This window comes from Mizuhopecten yessoensis, unplaced genomic scaffold (genome assembly GCF_002113885.1).
Source record: "Mizuhopecten yessoensis strain PY_sf001 unplaced genomic scaffold, ASM211388v2 scaffold357, whole genome shotgun sequence".
NCBI lineage: Eukaryota > Metazoa > Mollusca > Bivalvia > Pectinida > Pectinidae > Mizuhopecten > Mizuhopecten yessoensis.
In genome coordinates, this window is record NW_018403506.1 from 869262 (window position 1) to 885002 (window position 15741).

A 15741-nucleotide genomic window follows, 5' to 3' on the forward strand; every position below is an offset into this window, starting at 1 on the left:
AGTGATAAGTCTTTAGAGGCCGACCAGTCATGCTTAGTGATAAGTCTTTAGAGGCCGACCAGTCATGCTGAGTGATAAGTCTTTAGAGGCCGACCAGTCATGCTGAGTGGTAAGTCTTTAGAGGCCGACCAGTCATGCTTAGTGGTAAGTCTTTAGAGGCCGACCAGTCATGCTTAGTGATAAGTCTTTAGAGGCCGACCAGTCATGCTGAGTGGTAAGTCTTTAGAGGCCGACCAGTCATGCTTAGTGGCAAGTCTTTAGAGGCCGACCAGTCATGCTTAGTGGCAAGTCTTTAGAGGCCGACCAGTCATGCTTAGGGATAAGTCTTTAGAGGCCGACCAGTCATGCTGAGGGATAAGTCTTTAGAGGCCGACCAGTCATGCTTAGTGATAAGTCTTAATCTTACAGGACTACTGGTCATTGTGTAAATCTGTTGGACAAGGTAATGGGCTAAAAACTGGTAAAGTACAGTAGTTATATAACATGTACCAATATATTGCATTTTACATCTTTAAAATATATCTTATGTACTACTCTAATATACTTTTGAATTTTAGTTTTATCAACTTGTGTCTTTATTGTTTGAAATCCCGCTTTAACTATTTCAATGTTTACAGTAGGTATGTAAATAGGTTAAACTGCGACGGTGTAAGAAATTTTTACCTTTGGACTGGCTGTAATATCGTCTTATTCCTTTGCCAAGTTTATCATTTAGGAGGTAGAAATACCTTTCAACATACAAGTCTACAACTTCTAAATAAGTTTTTACCAATATTTTTTTTTTTTCTATACAACTCCTTTGATCATATATGTTTGTTCATGAATTTTTTTAGAATCTAAAGTGTGGGAAACATAAATGTTTTCTTAACCCTTCAACCCTATGTAACTTTAGTAATTTCTACCATGCATTGATCTGGATGAGTCCATTTTGGACTACAGTAGTGAAAGGGTTAAAGCAATTTCTGAAGTACTTGTACTGATATAGCTTGCATAATTTGGTTTTACAGGGGCCTGTTTGTTTATGCGGAACAACCGGTTTGTCCGTTCATAAATGTAACAATGTCGGTTATGAATCCAAGGCACGTCTGAAAGCAGCATCAGATTACAAGTCCGACCTTATTTAATAAACAAACAACTCTGGTCCGACTGGTTCAACCGTTCAGATGAAAATGGCCCAGGTTTAGCTGGGGCAGATGTTTAAGACCGAGATTGTTTTTATTTAAAAAAAAACAAACTTTTACAAGGCTGTTGATGTATGTGTACAGTAAAGATACTTCCATATGAAATTGTTCTTTTTAATTTCATTTGGAAACAAATGAATATTTAGAGTAAAGAAAAGTTGTAGTGTTGGATAAGTGATGATGATAGGGAAAGCATTAATATGGAATTAAATTCAGGACACAATAGCTATTTTTTGAACACAAAAAAAAAAACCTTTTGAAAAAAAAAAATTTGACAGAAAATGAAAACTGTAACTGTTTCTTTGCTGACAGGGGATAGGGAAAATTTTCTCAGAAGTAGCAGCTAGTAGAGTAGGTACACTAAAAAGACATGCACAAAATGATATTATTTTCAGCAAAAAAAGATCTTTTCATCATATTAATTGCATTTATTAAGTCTTTGCTAAAATGTATGAAATTACTTCATATAACCTATATGCTATTACTCATAAGATTATTTCATATTAGAATCTTTGCTATTACTTATAAGATTATTCCATAACTACTACACGGTATAATGTGCGCCATTAAATTCTACACCCATCCCATATTGTATGACTTACAAATATCCCGTTGTATGTATATGTTTGACTTTGTAGTACCCATTTGTCCCAGTTTATTTTTGATTATAATTTTATGTCACTGACTTGCATTGAAATGATAATAAAAAACGTGAAACTGATCGGTTGCAGTTTTGAATTTGTTTAAGCATGCTTAATGAATACATCCTACCCCGGGTTGCTCAAAGGCTGGTTAGCTTAACCAGTGGTTAGTGAAAAATGCAAATGGTCTTCAATAAGAAGCAAGGGCTTTCAAAGCAAAATAAATCCTTACAACACATCCATCTGATCTGTCTAAACTCTTTCACCCCTATGTAGTTTAAGTAAACTCTACCATTCATTGATCTGGTTTAGTCCATTATGTTCTACCGTGGTAAAAAAGGTTAACTAATCTATAGCATTGAAATGATACGAGATGTTCTTGTATTAATATTTTAAAATGTTCCCTAACCAATTTTGAGGAACTGGGGCCTGAAGGAGTAGTGTATGAGTGCATGGTCCTGAAGTAAGGTCGGAAGACCTTGAAGATATAGATCTCAACATTATATAGACTTAAAAAAAATCTCTTAAAAGACAACAAAATAAAACTTTGATAAATATTTATTTCTGTTTGCATAATACGTTCCTGTTAATATCATGTTTTCTCTGACAAATGAGAAGTTATATTAAGCGGAATCTACATTATACAAATTCTTGTGTCACAATATTTCTTGGAATACAAGGTACATTGTACAAGTTAAAATATTTGTGGACATGTAATCTAGTTCTATCATGGATGGAAGACACTGTACTTCTATAATAGTTCTATTTATATCACAGAAATTGAATTCATTTATTGACTGCAAGAACAATTATAAAACTGCAAACAATAACAAATCATGACAGATATATTGCAATAAATAAAGGCATTGACTGAACTATGGAAAGCAAGAAGACCTTAGCAATTAAAAAAAAAATCCACTAAATGCCAACATCAAATATACAAAATGTTACTATTACAATGACACATCCTGAATTGCCAAGTTGGTAAGGTGTTGGACTAATGACCAGTGAGTCCTCAGTTCAAATCCCAGAGAACAATTTTTTGATTTTTTTTATCAAAAAATGAATGGATTTTAAAGTTAAATACAGTGGATTTCTTTCTTTTGTTCACAACAAAATGAAACGCCCCACCCTACCACATACCCTACAAAATCATAAATTTGACTTATAGTTATGTTTCAAGTTTCTAGCCTTGGTCAAAGACTCATTTGCATATTTGGAAATAATATATGAAACTATTTTCAGAAGGGACATAACTATATATTTTCTTGAGAAGGGAGATAACTCTATTTTGCCTTTTTCAATAGTACTGGCTATGAGAACACTTACGGAATTATATTCCTTGAAAAAATAATTATATCTCAAAATTTTGAGTTTAATTTAATGAACACATTAATGTGTACAGATTATTCAAATATATTCCATCATTAAACAATTAATCTTAATACACAAACCAGATATATTTATCATTTCTATATGCTATGTTTTAGTGTTATTTAACTTTAACAAGACATTATTTACTAGGTAAACCAATTTAATTTGTCTAAAATTAAATATTTAGACGGTTACATAGCACTTCAGAGAAAAATTTGGTTTGTTTGTGTTTTACGTCCTAATAACAGCTACGGTCATTTAAGGACATGCCAGCTAGGTTTTGGTTGTGGAGGAAAGCTTGAGTTCCTGGAGAAAAATCACCGACCTACGACCAGTACCTGGCGACTGTCCTACGTAGGCCTCAAACCTGCGACCCAGAGATGGAGGGCTAGTGGTAGTAGAATGTCAGACGCCTTAACCACTTTGCCACTGCAGCCCCTCAAAAAAATGACACTTGAGTAAAAATTAAAAAAAAAACTTCCGCCAAGATGAACCTGGGTTTCGTTTGTATGGGGTTTAATGCTCACGACAGCCGATGTCATATGAAGACAGGAGGAACCTGAAAACCTGAGAGCCATTTATTGCACCATCTTGAAACCTTGCATAGGAGATACTCAAAGGCAAAGAAGTATGCCTCTGATAGTGTGTAGAACAACAAGAAAAAAGTTTTAAAACCCGTGAAAACTTCAGCAAACTGACAACTCAATCAGCCTCCCATTAGATCTTAGCCATTCATGGAACAGGTTTCAAACCCTGAACTACTATATACTGCCATATTTTTGATGCAGGTCAATTTTCGCCTTTTTTCGCCTTCTGCAATCGGGGAACATTTATCATGACAGTAAATATAATTCACACAATTTACCCTCGATAGTGATTACATGTGAAGGGTGCAATTTACACTTTGTGTGAATATATGACTGGGCATAAATTTCCCTGTATCCAGTATTCCAGAGAAATAACTTACTCTATACACTGAACACAACTACAGTTCATCAAATAATCTGTAAAATCTGTCATCCAATTGAAAGTTTAGGGGGGATGCTTTCATCAATAACGTGAAATATCAAAACAAAACTTGTTCTCAAGATTGCACATAAATATCTTGAGCATAGAGTCAAAAAACTTTACCATAATAACATTATTGCTGTTTTAGTATTAACGAAAAAGAAATGCAACATAGTAGTTTTATGAACTGACGTTTGAAAGTGTATTCAATACTGTGATACCACATCAGGACAAAGACAGTTTCTGTCATGCCAAAGTCATTCAGAGGTCATTCAAGTACCTGAATGATGAAAATAATGTGAGAGGTTTGGAATAACATTATAACATGAAACTGTAGTTTTGTATCAACTTTTGCAATTTTCTTGATTAAAGTGGAATATTGAGTGAAACATTTGTACAGTGAATATATATATGTATATTAACATCGTTCAAATTGACCATGCACCTTATGACCACAAAAATTTCGGAATAAAATTCATCACTTTGGTATAAGGGCTAAGTTTGTTTTTAACACAAACAGGAATAGAAAACTTATTTTGTGAGCTTTCGAAAACATCTGTTTCCTTTGTCAAGCAAATAGTGTAAATGACCGGTGTCTCGACTCTAAACCGGTGAAAATAACTCGCAGAGCAACAGTGGACCGAATCAGGTAAAGTCAGCTGTCAAAAATCATAGAGACGTTTCACCAAATTGCACTCAAAGACTGCACGCAAAATTGTAAGTTTTCAATTCCTGTCTGTGTTCAAGACAAACTTAGCCTTAAGAAAAATTTGTTTAACAAAAAAAGCCATGACAGGATGTGCACACAAACAGTTGAGATTATTAAGTATACCATCGCGATGTATTCCGCTTCTGTCTTTCAGAACAAGCAGAAAAGTAGCTGTTTCATCAATACATAGAAAAAGGTACATTTAAAGCAACAAGGCATAAGCTGTCTCGGTCTTGCCGAGTCCTTCGGAGCATGCAATAAAGTAGCTGTTTTCTGATATTGGAAAGAGGTCAATTTTATAGCAAAATGCTGTATGCAGATTCCACCATGCCCAAGTCCTTTAACTCATTTACCCCTGAAGACACATTTGAACTATTCCAATTCAAAGGTTGGAATGGTTCATTATAAAAGTTCAGGGGTGAATGAGTTAAAAGCATGCAGTGAGGTCACAATATTGGTCTGGTAAGTTGAAGCTGTAGCATCAAGGCCTACGCAGCCTCCGACATGCCCGAGTTCTTCAGAATACGCATTGCAGTAACTGTGTCACGATTCTTGTAGGAGAAGGTGAAGTTATAACATCAAGGCATATGCAGCCTCCGTCATGCCCGAGTCCTTCAGAGCTCGTTCCAGGACACTTGTGTAAGCGTGGGCTCCTTCTTGTTCCTTCCATCTCCTCAGCATGGTGTATGCCTTGAAACACACAGAATTTGGCACTAATTACATAGCTGTTCAATGCATCTCTACTTAATGATGTAATTGTATTGACTATGTTTTTATAACTTTATTTTGGCATATTACTAGAACATGTACTTGACATAGAAACTCTAGATCGGAGTTTGAACGCTGGCATGTGAAGCTCAGTCATTTAATGGGCCCATTTTACCAGGGTGACATAATTGGTGTCCAGGAAAGAATTTGTCACAAGTTTTCAAGGGGTAATGGGGTAATGGGGGGTAATGGGGTAATGGGGTAATGGGGTAAAATGGCATTTCTTGAGGAAGTAGCGCTGACATTACCAGGTATAACATTTTTTTTTATAGCAAATAATTTAATTCACTATAGGAAATGTTACCAGAAATTTGCTGATTAATAACTATAGAATGTTTACTACTTCAACTTTAATAGTTATTGGAAATAAAATTAACATTTCTCTGAATTAATACCTGTTGTTTAGAGTCGGACGCATTAGCTTTGATTTCGCTCACAACCTCATTGGTCAGTCCAAGTTTATTGGCAGTCCTCAACCAATCACGTCTGTGGATTTTTTCCGCTACCTGCCGTAGAGCTGCCTCCGAGGGGATCTGCCTCCCGCCAGGGTCTGGGGTGGGTCCTTCACTTTTAAACTGAAACCAAATTGAACTTTAACCAGTTGCCATAGCTTCAGGTAGTCTTGTAGAACTAGTCTAGGACAATCTCAAATTCTATGAAAAAAATCTCAAACAATAAAAGAGGAAAATATGGAATTATTAACTCATTAACTCACCCCTGATATTTCATAATGACCTATTCCAACCTTTGAATTGGAAGAGTTCAAATGTGTCTTCAGGGGTGAATGAGTTAAATCACCTTAAGGATATTTCAGACATTACAATACTGTAATTCACTCAAGTTTCATGGGTTCTTATTTTCAGGGTTGTTCTTCCACTACCTGGTACCTTATTTTTCAGATTTTAATTGGGGTGAGGGGGGGGGGGGGAACAAAAACTGTACCACAAGAAATTTTGCCTAGTGAACCTTTCAATGTTTGTTTCCTTGTTTACTAATGTTCGCTGTGATGAGAAATTCGCCCTCATAGCAGAGGATGAAAAAAAGGCGAAATTTAAACGAGGTCAAAAATTTCCCGACATACAGTAGTATCAGTTCATTTCAATAAACATTGCAAGACATTTGAATAAATCTCCTGGAAAGTTAAGGCAATAATATATTTCTCATGAAAAAGAAGTAATTTACAGTGTATATCACTTGTGACAGGAAATACATGACTTGAGGAATCCTAAGAAATGAAATGTTTCATACCAAAAGTTGCCATGTTCTTTTACATTATCACTCAGAATAAAATTATATACCAGTAATTCCTTTTTTTCAATTAGATATTTGGTTTAAAATTAATTTAAACCAAGTACAGTTGAGATAAAATTGAACACTCTCATTTTGAAGTTAATTATTCCAAGGAGTTTCAACTAAACTCAAACAATTAATGGCATATAGGCGGTGTATTAATTTTCTGACATGGCCATATTGTGGTTTACCAAATCCAGTGACTATGTGAAGTATATAACTGTATTCTGGTCAATTTTCACACACAAAATTGTTAGTGAATATAATAGCTATTACACACAAAAGTTCGTTTTTCAATGTACTATTTTTCTATTTTTATGGCCAGACAAAATGGGTAGTACCATTTTCTGTGGTCATATGACCTTGGCGATAAAACATCAATCAATCAATCTCATTCCCAGGTATTATCTTACCAGGTAAAAAAAACACCTGTGTGATGACATTTTTCATCAACTTTGCTGGTAGAAATTTGTTGCATAAATATTATTCTGAAACTTCAAGACATTTTTATTTGTAAAAACAACTCAAATAACAGGGCAATTAATAAAAGACTGTAAATTGAGTTGACAACAACTTGAACACATTAATGACACCCTTCTATACAAATGAGCCTGATCAAAAGACCACTTCTACTAAGAGACCAACTGTGTTAAGAGACCATTTTAAATAAAATGAACCTTTATCAAGAGACCAATTATGTTAAGAGACCATTTTAAATAAGATGAACCTTTATTAAGAGACCACCTGTGTTAAGAGACCATTTTAAATAAGATGAACCTTTATTAAGAGTCCATCTGTGTTAAGAGACCACTTTAAATAAAATGAAGGTGTATTAAGAGATCAACTGTATTAAGAGATCACCTGTATTCAGAGACCACCTGTGTTAAGAGATCACCTGTATTCAGAGACCACCTGTGTTAAGAGACCTCTTTTGATTAAAAAAAACCTGTATTTAGAGACTACCTATGTTCAGGGACCATGTTTTTGGACTTCTCAAAGACTTGTCTCTAGATTAAACTATGTAATGAGAATGCATTTGTAACACACTTGATGTGTTGGAACCGGTTCATTGTTTGCCTGGCTCTAAACAGTTCTTCAATTTTTCAATGTTTTTATTTGACATCAATTGTTTTTAATATTCTTCAACATTATACAGTGACCATATTTTCAAAATTAACTAAATAAGGTACTGAGCAATGCTACAAAAAAGTCTGCTGCCAATTTGTATTTCTTTGTTATTTTTAGGAGAACACAAAAACTCATGTTGTCATCGATTGATGAGATGGTCAAAAGAATGCACTTGAAAATATCTGGAAAATAACTGGAGAAAAATGCATGGCTGAAAGACGTGTGAAAGTATCTATGTGATAATGACCTATTTATTGAGTGTTGACTGTGTAGAAAATGTTAAATGGCTGAGAAAATATAGGTCACAGTGACCTAGTTTTGGTGCATGACACACTTTCACCCTTGATGTGACGGCACATGAAGTTTGGTAATCATGAACCTCTATTAAAAACCACCAAGAAGTCACTGCCTCAACATCTTTTCCGTTTTCAGTTCAGTTGCCACCCCCACACACTTTTTGTTTATTAATTTTGGCTTGCTTTCCTTGTTAAATTGAAAAATAAAAGTTGAAAACACCTTCGCTAGAATAATTACTCAGGTCCCTTACCATACAATGATATGTCCCAGATTGAAATTTGGTTGAAATCGCTTCAACTGTTCTTGTGGACAAGTCCTATTTCAAAGAAAAGTTGACGAAAGCCGACAAGACAGCTGTCCCTTGGCATTAGCCCACTTGGCCCTTTGAGCTAAATAAATTACTTACTAATTATCTCTCATTATACAATGCACACTCTGTTAGTTTTTATCAAAATCACAAACATTCAAATGGCACTTAAAAGTCAAGTACACGGTATTCAGTTATACATAACATTACAAAATCATTTTCATTTCATCTCAAAAATATCACAAAAAAAGTTATTTTCAAATTAATTATTAAAACAAATCAATCAAACAACATCACAGAAAACATTTTTATTTCAAAAATCATTTTTTGTTGAATGTAAATTAAAATATTTTCATATCACACCACCAGAACCACACTAGACTAAGCTACCTGTCCGGTCCACAGTGGTCACTTTAAACGGTCAGTCACAGACTCCGGGCAGATGGTCGCTATAACATTGCAGTACAGGTCAACAATTATTTTAAGACATGATGCGGTGGGGTTGATTCTAAACATTAAAGTTTGTTAATTTCCCCTATTGTGTCCCCCCTCCCCATGCCCAGCGGCACACCCTCCGTCAATTTATACAAGATTGAGTCCCCTTTGGCTGAGGATGCACCAGGCCAAATTTTGTCAAAATCCACTTTTCAAGGAAAAGTTACCAGACAGACGGACAGCGGATGCCCCACCATGGCATAAGCTCACCAGTCCTTTGGACCAGGTGAGCTAAAAAAAAACACAGTGAAATTCTCTAGTGTTTACCTGCATAGGGACAGGAATCTTTTAAGAGACATTAATTACTATCTTGATGTTTCCATAGTTACTGCAAATGATGTACTGAGAAGTTTTTATGTGACTTTCATTAGTTGAAAACGTGTGTTGAAATCTTTTAGTCTATGTGTTGTGTACCTGTGCGAGGACCAGTGTAGCCCCCTGATAATTTCCACAATCCACACATGCGCAATGAGTGAATTGAAGAGTTCTTACAAAAAGAGAAATACCATGCACGTCAGTATGTTGAAAATATGGACCCCTGTGCTTTCACACATTTCCATTGATTGATTTTGCGAGTTCTTACAAAGGGGTGATAACCAACCTTCTGGAATCGTCCTGCAGCTTGATACTGTAATAGGGAACAATTTTGTACAGGGTTCATGCAGCTTTCCAGACATTGATTGACGATTTCTCCAGCCAGGACATTGTACCTATCACATAGCTTACACAATCTACTGAAAGTCTAATATTCAACATGAAGAGAAATGACTTTCATTTTACTTGAAGTCAAGCACAAATAATTTTCAAGCCCTGTTTTCAAGCCCATGACTGCCATTTAGAAATTGTGGATGCCTGCATGGTTTTAAGCTACCTTTTTTTTTGTTTTTTTTTTGTTTGTATTTTCTCAAATTTCCTGTAAAAATCCTCTGCATATTTATTGGAAATTGAATTTGATTCCTTGTTTTTAAATAATTTCTGATGAAATAAGAAATCAATTTTGAACAGCCTTTATAATTAAATGGTAAAACAAATGGGATCTTGGAATTGCTTTGTTATTGTTGTAAATCGCTTGCCTTTTTATATTTCTAGGATACTATATAAATGGGACAGTTGTATGACATGACTACAACTTTTTTGTAACTTTCTTTGATGTCGTTTGGGATACCTACCTCTGGAAGTTGACTGTGAAGGCGTTCCTTCATGTAGGTCGGAAGGACCTCAAACAGAAGCAAATCCTCTAGTGTGTCGTCTGGAACAACGTTCCTGATCCCGGTAACGAACTGGTCTTCAGTCATCATGGCTATAGAAATTAGAAGACGAAAGTTGTATGCTAAAAATAGCAACCCTACATCTTCTTAGGACTAGAGTCGGGTTGTGTAATAGACTAACTTAAATCCTTCACCCAGAAAGAAAAACAAATTTCATAGTTGATAACAACTGTATATACTGGTAAAGTCAAAAAAGTTTCATTGTCTATTTGAACTCTACGAAATACTTTTGTAGAAAAGTTGTACAGAAAAGTACTTTTTTGGGAAAAGGGCAATAACTTTTCCCAAAAAAAAGTAAAGAAATAATAATTTGACTTTTGAACTAATAATGTGTTGTCTGTCTTTTAAAATAAAATTATAAGGGATTACTATGATGATTTTGTGGGTTATACGGTACAAACAGAGAAAAAAATGTGTGCTTCGCGGCTTTATTTAAAGTGCACATATTCTTTCGGTATATACTGTATAACCCAAAAAATAATCCTGGCTATTCCTCAATTAGATTTGAAAAATATTGAGACTTATTAATAAGTTAATTAATTACCTTTGTTCTTTTTATCCATATGTTTGTACACAATGTCTGACACCCTCTGCACATCCTACAAGAGAAATCAAATGTCCCTTTTTTATCAAAAATGTTTGCATTTGTATATCAATAAAACAATTGTGTTATACATGTAGTTCCATAACATGAAATATATACCGTATTCAGGTCAATCCTTATAATTTAATCTACTATACACAATCCCTGTGGAAATCCACTTTTATTAAAGATGGACTTTTTTCTCTTGGAAACTATTACGCCGCTGTATCAGCTAATCAAAAGCGACGTTGCGAATGGTGATGTCATTTTTTTACGTTATGGGCTGAAAACATAAATTTTTAAGCCAACGAAAATGCTTGTTACAAGCAAGATTAAATTATTCCTGAATATTGTAAATTTATTAAGAATTTTGGGAAGTTTGAAAGAGGCCTTAAAAGCAGTAAAATTGAAAATTTAATTGGAAGCATGGGAAGTTTCAAAAAAAATGTAAAATTTGATTTTTTTTTTTAAATAGCAAAACTTGATGGTGACAACTGAAGGTTCTAAGAATTTACCTGTATATTATGAGGAACTGCGATGTTATAGAAGTGTCTTAACCCAATTCTTCCTCTTTTTAAACAATATTATGTATCATGAAATATTTGCGGGTATTTTATTACTTGGTTCAAAGCCATTTACATCTTTTCATGGTACAAATTTTCATAGTTACAACATGTAAACAAACAGTTGTCAAGTATATCAATAAAAGTTGTTGTATTTATTTCCCTGAATCCATAGTAACCATGAAAATCACGAATATGTTTGTACACAGCGAAAATTTCATGTTATATTGTAGAATGCAAGAATTTAAGTACTATTTTTGTTATGTTGAAATGAATACATTTGGTGAATTTGTTAAAATAATTATATAACTCTTAAACAGAAAATTAGTACATACACTATGTAGTATTGTTTTTGTCTTGAATATTTTTTCTACCATTTTTTTTAAATTTTATATTGAATATCAAGTACTGGAATGAGGCTAAATTATGATTTATGATTTATGGAAAGAGTTGTGAGTCTCATCTTCAGATATCCAGCATGTTATCTACAGGACATTTACTGGCTTTCCTCAATAATGAAAATCAAAAATAAAGAAACAAACCTTTTTATCGTTTGGGTTGGTGTAGACACGTTCCAATATTTTCACAAAGGTGGTCTTCGGAACAGGGTTTCCATTATTCAATAATCGGAAAATTCCTGCGTGAAAATGAACAGAAGTAAGGCTATAGATACCAGAACTGTCTTAATCACTCATTAAAGATCCAATAATTGTATTTTTACACATGTAACTAGGATTTTATTTCAGGGTTCTGCATCTTTGCAATAGCAAATTTAAAGTGTTTTTAAAATAAAATCCAATCAAAAAATTTACAAACGACTGTCTGATTTAGTTTGTTCGGGTTCATAATGTTGAAAATTACCGAGTTTTTAGCCCAAGACTTAGATGACCCATTCTTGCTCAGCTACAGGTAAAAAAGAAATCTCGCACCTTTTAGTTCGAAAAACTACTCTATATTCCTATAGTCTGTGCGGGCCTCAAATAAGATGGCCTCTTCACTTCTTTATGTAAGCTATGTTTGAATACTTCCACATAAACAATATAGTCCATCCTTACAAGGGACAAAACCTATTTCACAGTGTATATTGTATTTTATTTACGATATTAGATATCTAAAAACATCAAAACAATAGTGAGTACTGTACATATAACAAAAAACCAAAATTTTATTATTAAAAATGTACAAGTGTATCACTTACATTAGCGCTCGGATGAATACTGTACATCATTGTGTGAAAATTCTATGAAATGTCACATAAAGGTGCCAGACAGATCAGGTGGAATAGTAAAATCTAGAACTGGGAATGTGGGATATCCCTGTCTCAGGTGCGAGAAATCTTGGTCAATGAAATTAAATTTAATGATTCCCATAGTTCTACAGTGTGTTACATGATGGCTGTCTACGTTAAGTTTGATCAATGCCGTGTTTATGCCTACCTCTGAGTTTATCATTCAAGTCTGCTATCTCACACCATTTCAATCCACGGAGAAAGTTCTCAAATGTTATATTCTTTGTTTGGCTCAGTGTGAATTTTTTCAGTATCTGAAAGAGACAAATGGACAAATCAGAATTAAGTTACATATTTATTAAATATGTGGTTATCAAAATAAGCTCAAAATGACATGGGTAATGAAAGAAATAATTTTCTTCATTCAGATTTGTATAATCCAATTATATGTTAAGAAACAATATTTACCATCGTATGGCATTGCCACTATATAACCCTACCAAATTCAGTTGGCATTCATATACAGTTATTAATGCCATGGACCGATTGTTGGCGTCATCATTATTATGATGTCATAATTGTTACATTGGATACCACTGACCCTCCCTGGGCGATGGCTGTTCTATTCATTGAACAAGCATACAAGACATATACATTATTTGAACTAAATGTTGAATAAAAGTAAATGTAATTGAATTTTCTATGAGATGAACATATTCCAAAAATGGTAAATATAAGTATTGAACTGCTTTCAGTTGGCATTCATAGGAAAAATGAATTCCAACTGGACAAAGGCAAATTCAATTATGCACGCTAGCGCTTCCTATATTGCCTATGAATGCCAACTGAAATCAGTTCAATGCTTAAATGACCTTGACCATTGAACTCAAATGCAGTTTCATGATTCTCAATTCTGTCAGAAGGTATACACATGAATATAGCTTGAATACTCTAAACCCAAAGAAACTAAGGTCATTGTTTGGAAATTGAAACATTATTTATAGTAATACACAGTGCCTTTGACCTTAAATTACCTCTTATGCAATTGTATATGCGTGTGACACAATTACACTATTTAGCAGACAGATTTTGAAAATAATTTCACATTTTGAAATTTATTAACCATTAACACTTACATTTCTTGAAAATGCATCAGATGAAACCGACGTTTGGCCAGCCAATTCTTCCGTGATAATTCCATCCCTGTTACACCCCAGTTGTTGAAACCTCAGCCACAAACGCTCCGTCTCAGCTATACTCACTGTTATTAATATATCAGAAAGATTAGGAATAAAAAATATACCATACAAAAGTTCCTGTAAAGCCCCATGATTATTTATCCTATTCTTAGAAGTGTTTTATATGGTCGGTGCTGTCACTACGCTCTTGGGTGGGTTGTTCCTTTAATGAACTACTCGCAGTGAGAAAAAGTTTTGTCTGAGGCTTGTCCTTGCCCATTGTGGATTTAAAAAAAAAAAAAAAATGTTTTCAATAGAAGCATTCATAAAATTTAAGATATTTACTATAACATCTAATGACTTTACTTACACTCGGCAGTGATGGCATGAACAGTGATCCAGTTGGGCTTGCTAGGATGTGTATGTTGAGCAATCTCTTCTCCATCAGGTGTCATAAATTGACTAGCAAATGACCCCATAGTTTACAAGCTACCTACCGTCCTGAAACAAAGGAATGAAATAATTTAATAAATTCTGATTTTATTTTTATTTCTGTCACATGAAACATGTGCATTCAAATTATAAGTATTGACTGTCTCTCAAGATAAATTAATTCTAAAATTGTTGGTTAACAAAGTGAAACCACGGAATAAGATTATCTATATAAGTCCGTGGTGAAACACATTGCTTTTATATTTTTATATTTTGCTATAACTTGTTTATTTAGCTCCGACACTGGCCACTCCATGCTGCATGTAAGTAAAAATGCAAAAGGGCCTAGAAACCCTTGAGGCTATAAAAGAAAGAAACACAAAGTTCTAGACGATTTGAATCGCTTAATTTTTGTTTCATTGACACCTCACACCACTGTGACGTTTTACACACTAGTCTTGTTGGTGTCGAGGCCTTCCTTATTTGACACAAATATGTACTCCTCTTACCTTTCGTAAGATGAATGTGTATCAACTAATACATAGACTCGGCATGTCGCTACTTTTTCAGTCTGAAAGTTTCATTTCATTCAAGATTCCTGTATGATAATTCGTCTAACACATAACTGTTGCTCAGGCATTCATTTGTAAACAGATGACGTTCCGTGGTTTCCCTAAAAGAAGATTTCCAAAAAGTAGACAGCACAGGGGCCTGTAACATTTACCGAGTTAGTGATATATTTCAGAGACATATAAAAGCAGTCCTACATTTAGCCTAGGGTTTGCCTTTTATAATTGTCACTGCCATGAAAATATAACAATTGTGTAAGATCTAGGCAACTGTTTACTTTAANCCCCCCCCCCCCCCCCCCCCCGCCCCCATTTGCAGGCAATTCAGCTCCAATGTGTCTATGGGAGTTGACCTGCTGAAGAGGAATATTGTTCATTAATAAAGGATGATGATGGGGTTTTATTTTTTTTCTTACTTATTCAATATTAATGTTTCAGTTTTTGATGGGTTAAATTTAACAAGTCATACGTACTCAGACAGTGTGCTGGAGTTTTGTAAGATTATCATTAAGAATATTTGCACAATGAGATATAATGATGTATCATCAGCAAATAGTGAAAATATTACATTTATACTGTCACCAATATCATTAATAAATATAAGAAAAAGAAGCGGAGTTGAACCCAATAGGTAATTAAACTGTCTAGATAGGTGACAGAGCAGATTGAATATTCTTCGTGAAATATGAGCAGTGTATCAAGAAAATGTCATACGGATGTAC

General features: G+C 34.2%; 1 protein-coding gene across 1 annotated transcript; it reads right to left on the reverse strand.

The window, feature by feature from the left end:
• Nucleotides 1–2367: 2367 nt before the first annotated feature.
• LOC110446688 lies at nt 2368–15110 on the reverse strand. Its single transcript, XM_021491968.1, has 9 exons — nt 14960–15110; nt 14389–14519; nt 13977–14101; nt 13049–13154; nt 12155–12249; nt 11011–11065; nt 10368–10498; nt 6077–6256; nt 2368–5603 (listed from the first exon to the last, which is right to left on the reverse strand). The coding sequence occupies exons 2-9, from the start codon at nt 14495–14497 to the stop codon at nt 5484–5486; spliced, it is 921 nt and encodes a 306-aa protein (XP_021347643.1). The 5' UTR covers nt 14498–14519; nt 14960–15110; the 3' UTR covers nt 2368–5483.
• Nucleotides 15111–15741: the final 631 nt, after the last annotated feature.

What these genes read in the sequence shown, in the direction of transcription:
- LOC110446688 (XM_021491968.1), bottom strand. Translation starts at nt 14,497, where the DNA reads ATGGGGTCATTTGCTAGTCAATTTATGACACCTGATGGAGAAGAGATT. An exon ending in TATGGATAAAAAGAACAAAG is followed by an intron (nt 10,499 to 11,010) that starts GTAATTAATTAA and finishes TAATTTCTATAG; the next exon opens with CCATGATGACTGAAGACCAG. An exon ending in TTCACAGTCAACTTCCAGAG is followed by an intron (nt 6,257 to 10,367) that starts GTAGGTATCCCA and finishes ATTTGGTTTCAG; the next exon opens with TTTAAAAGTGAAGGACCCAC.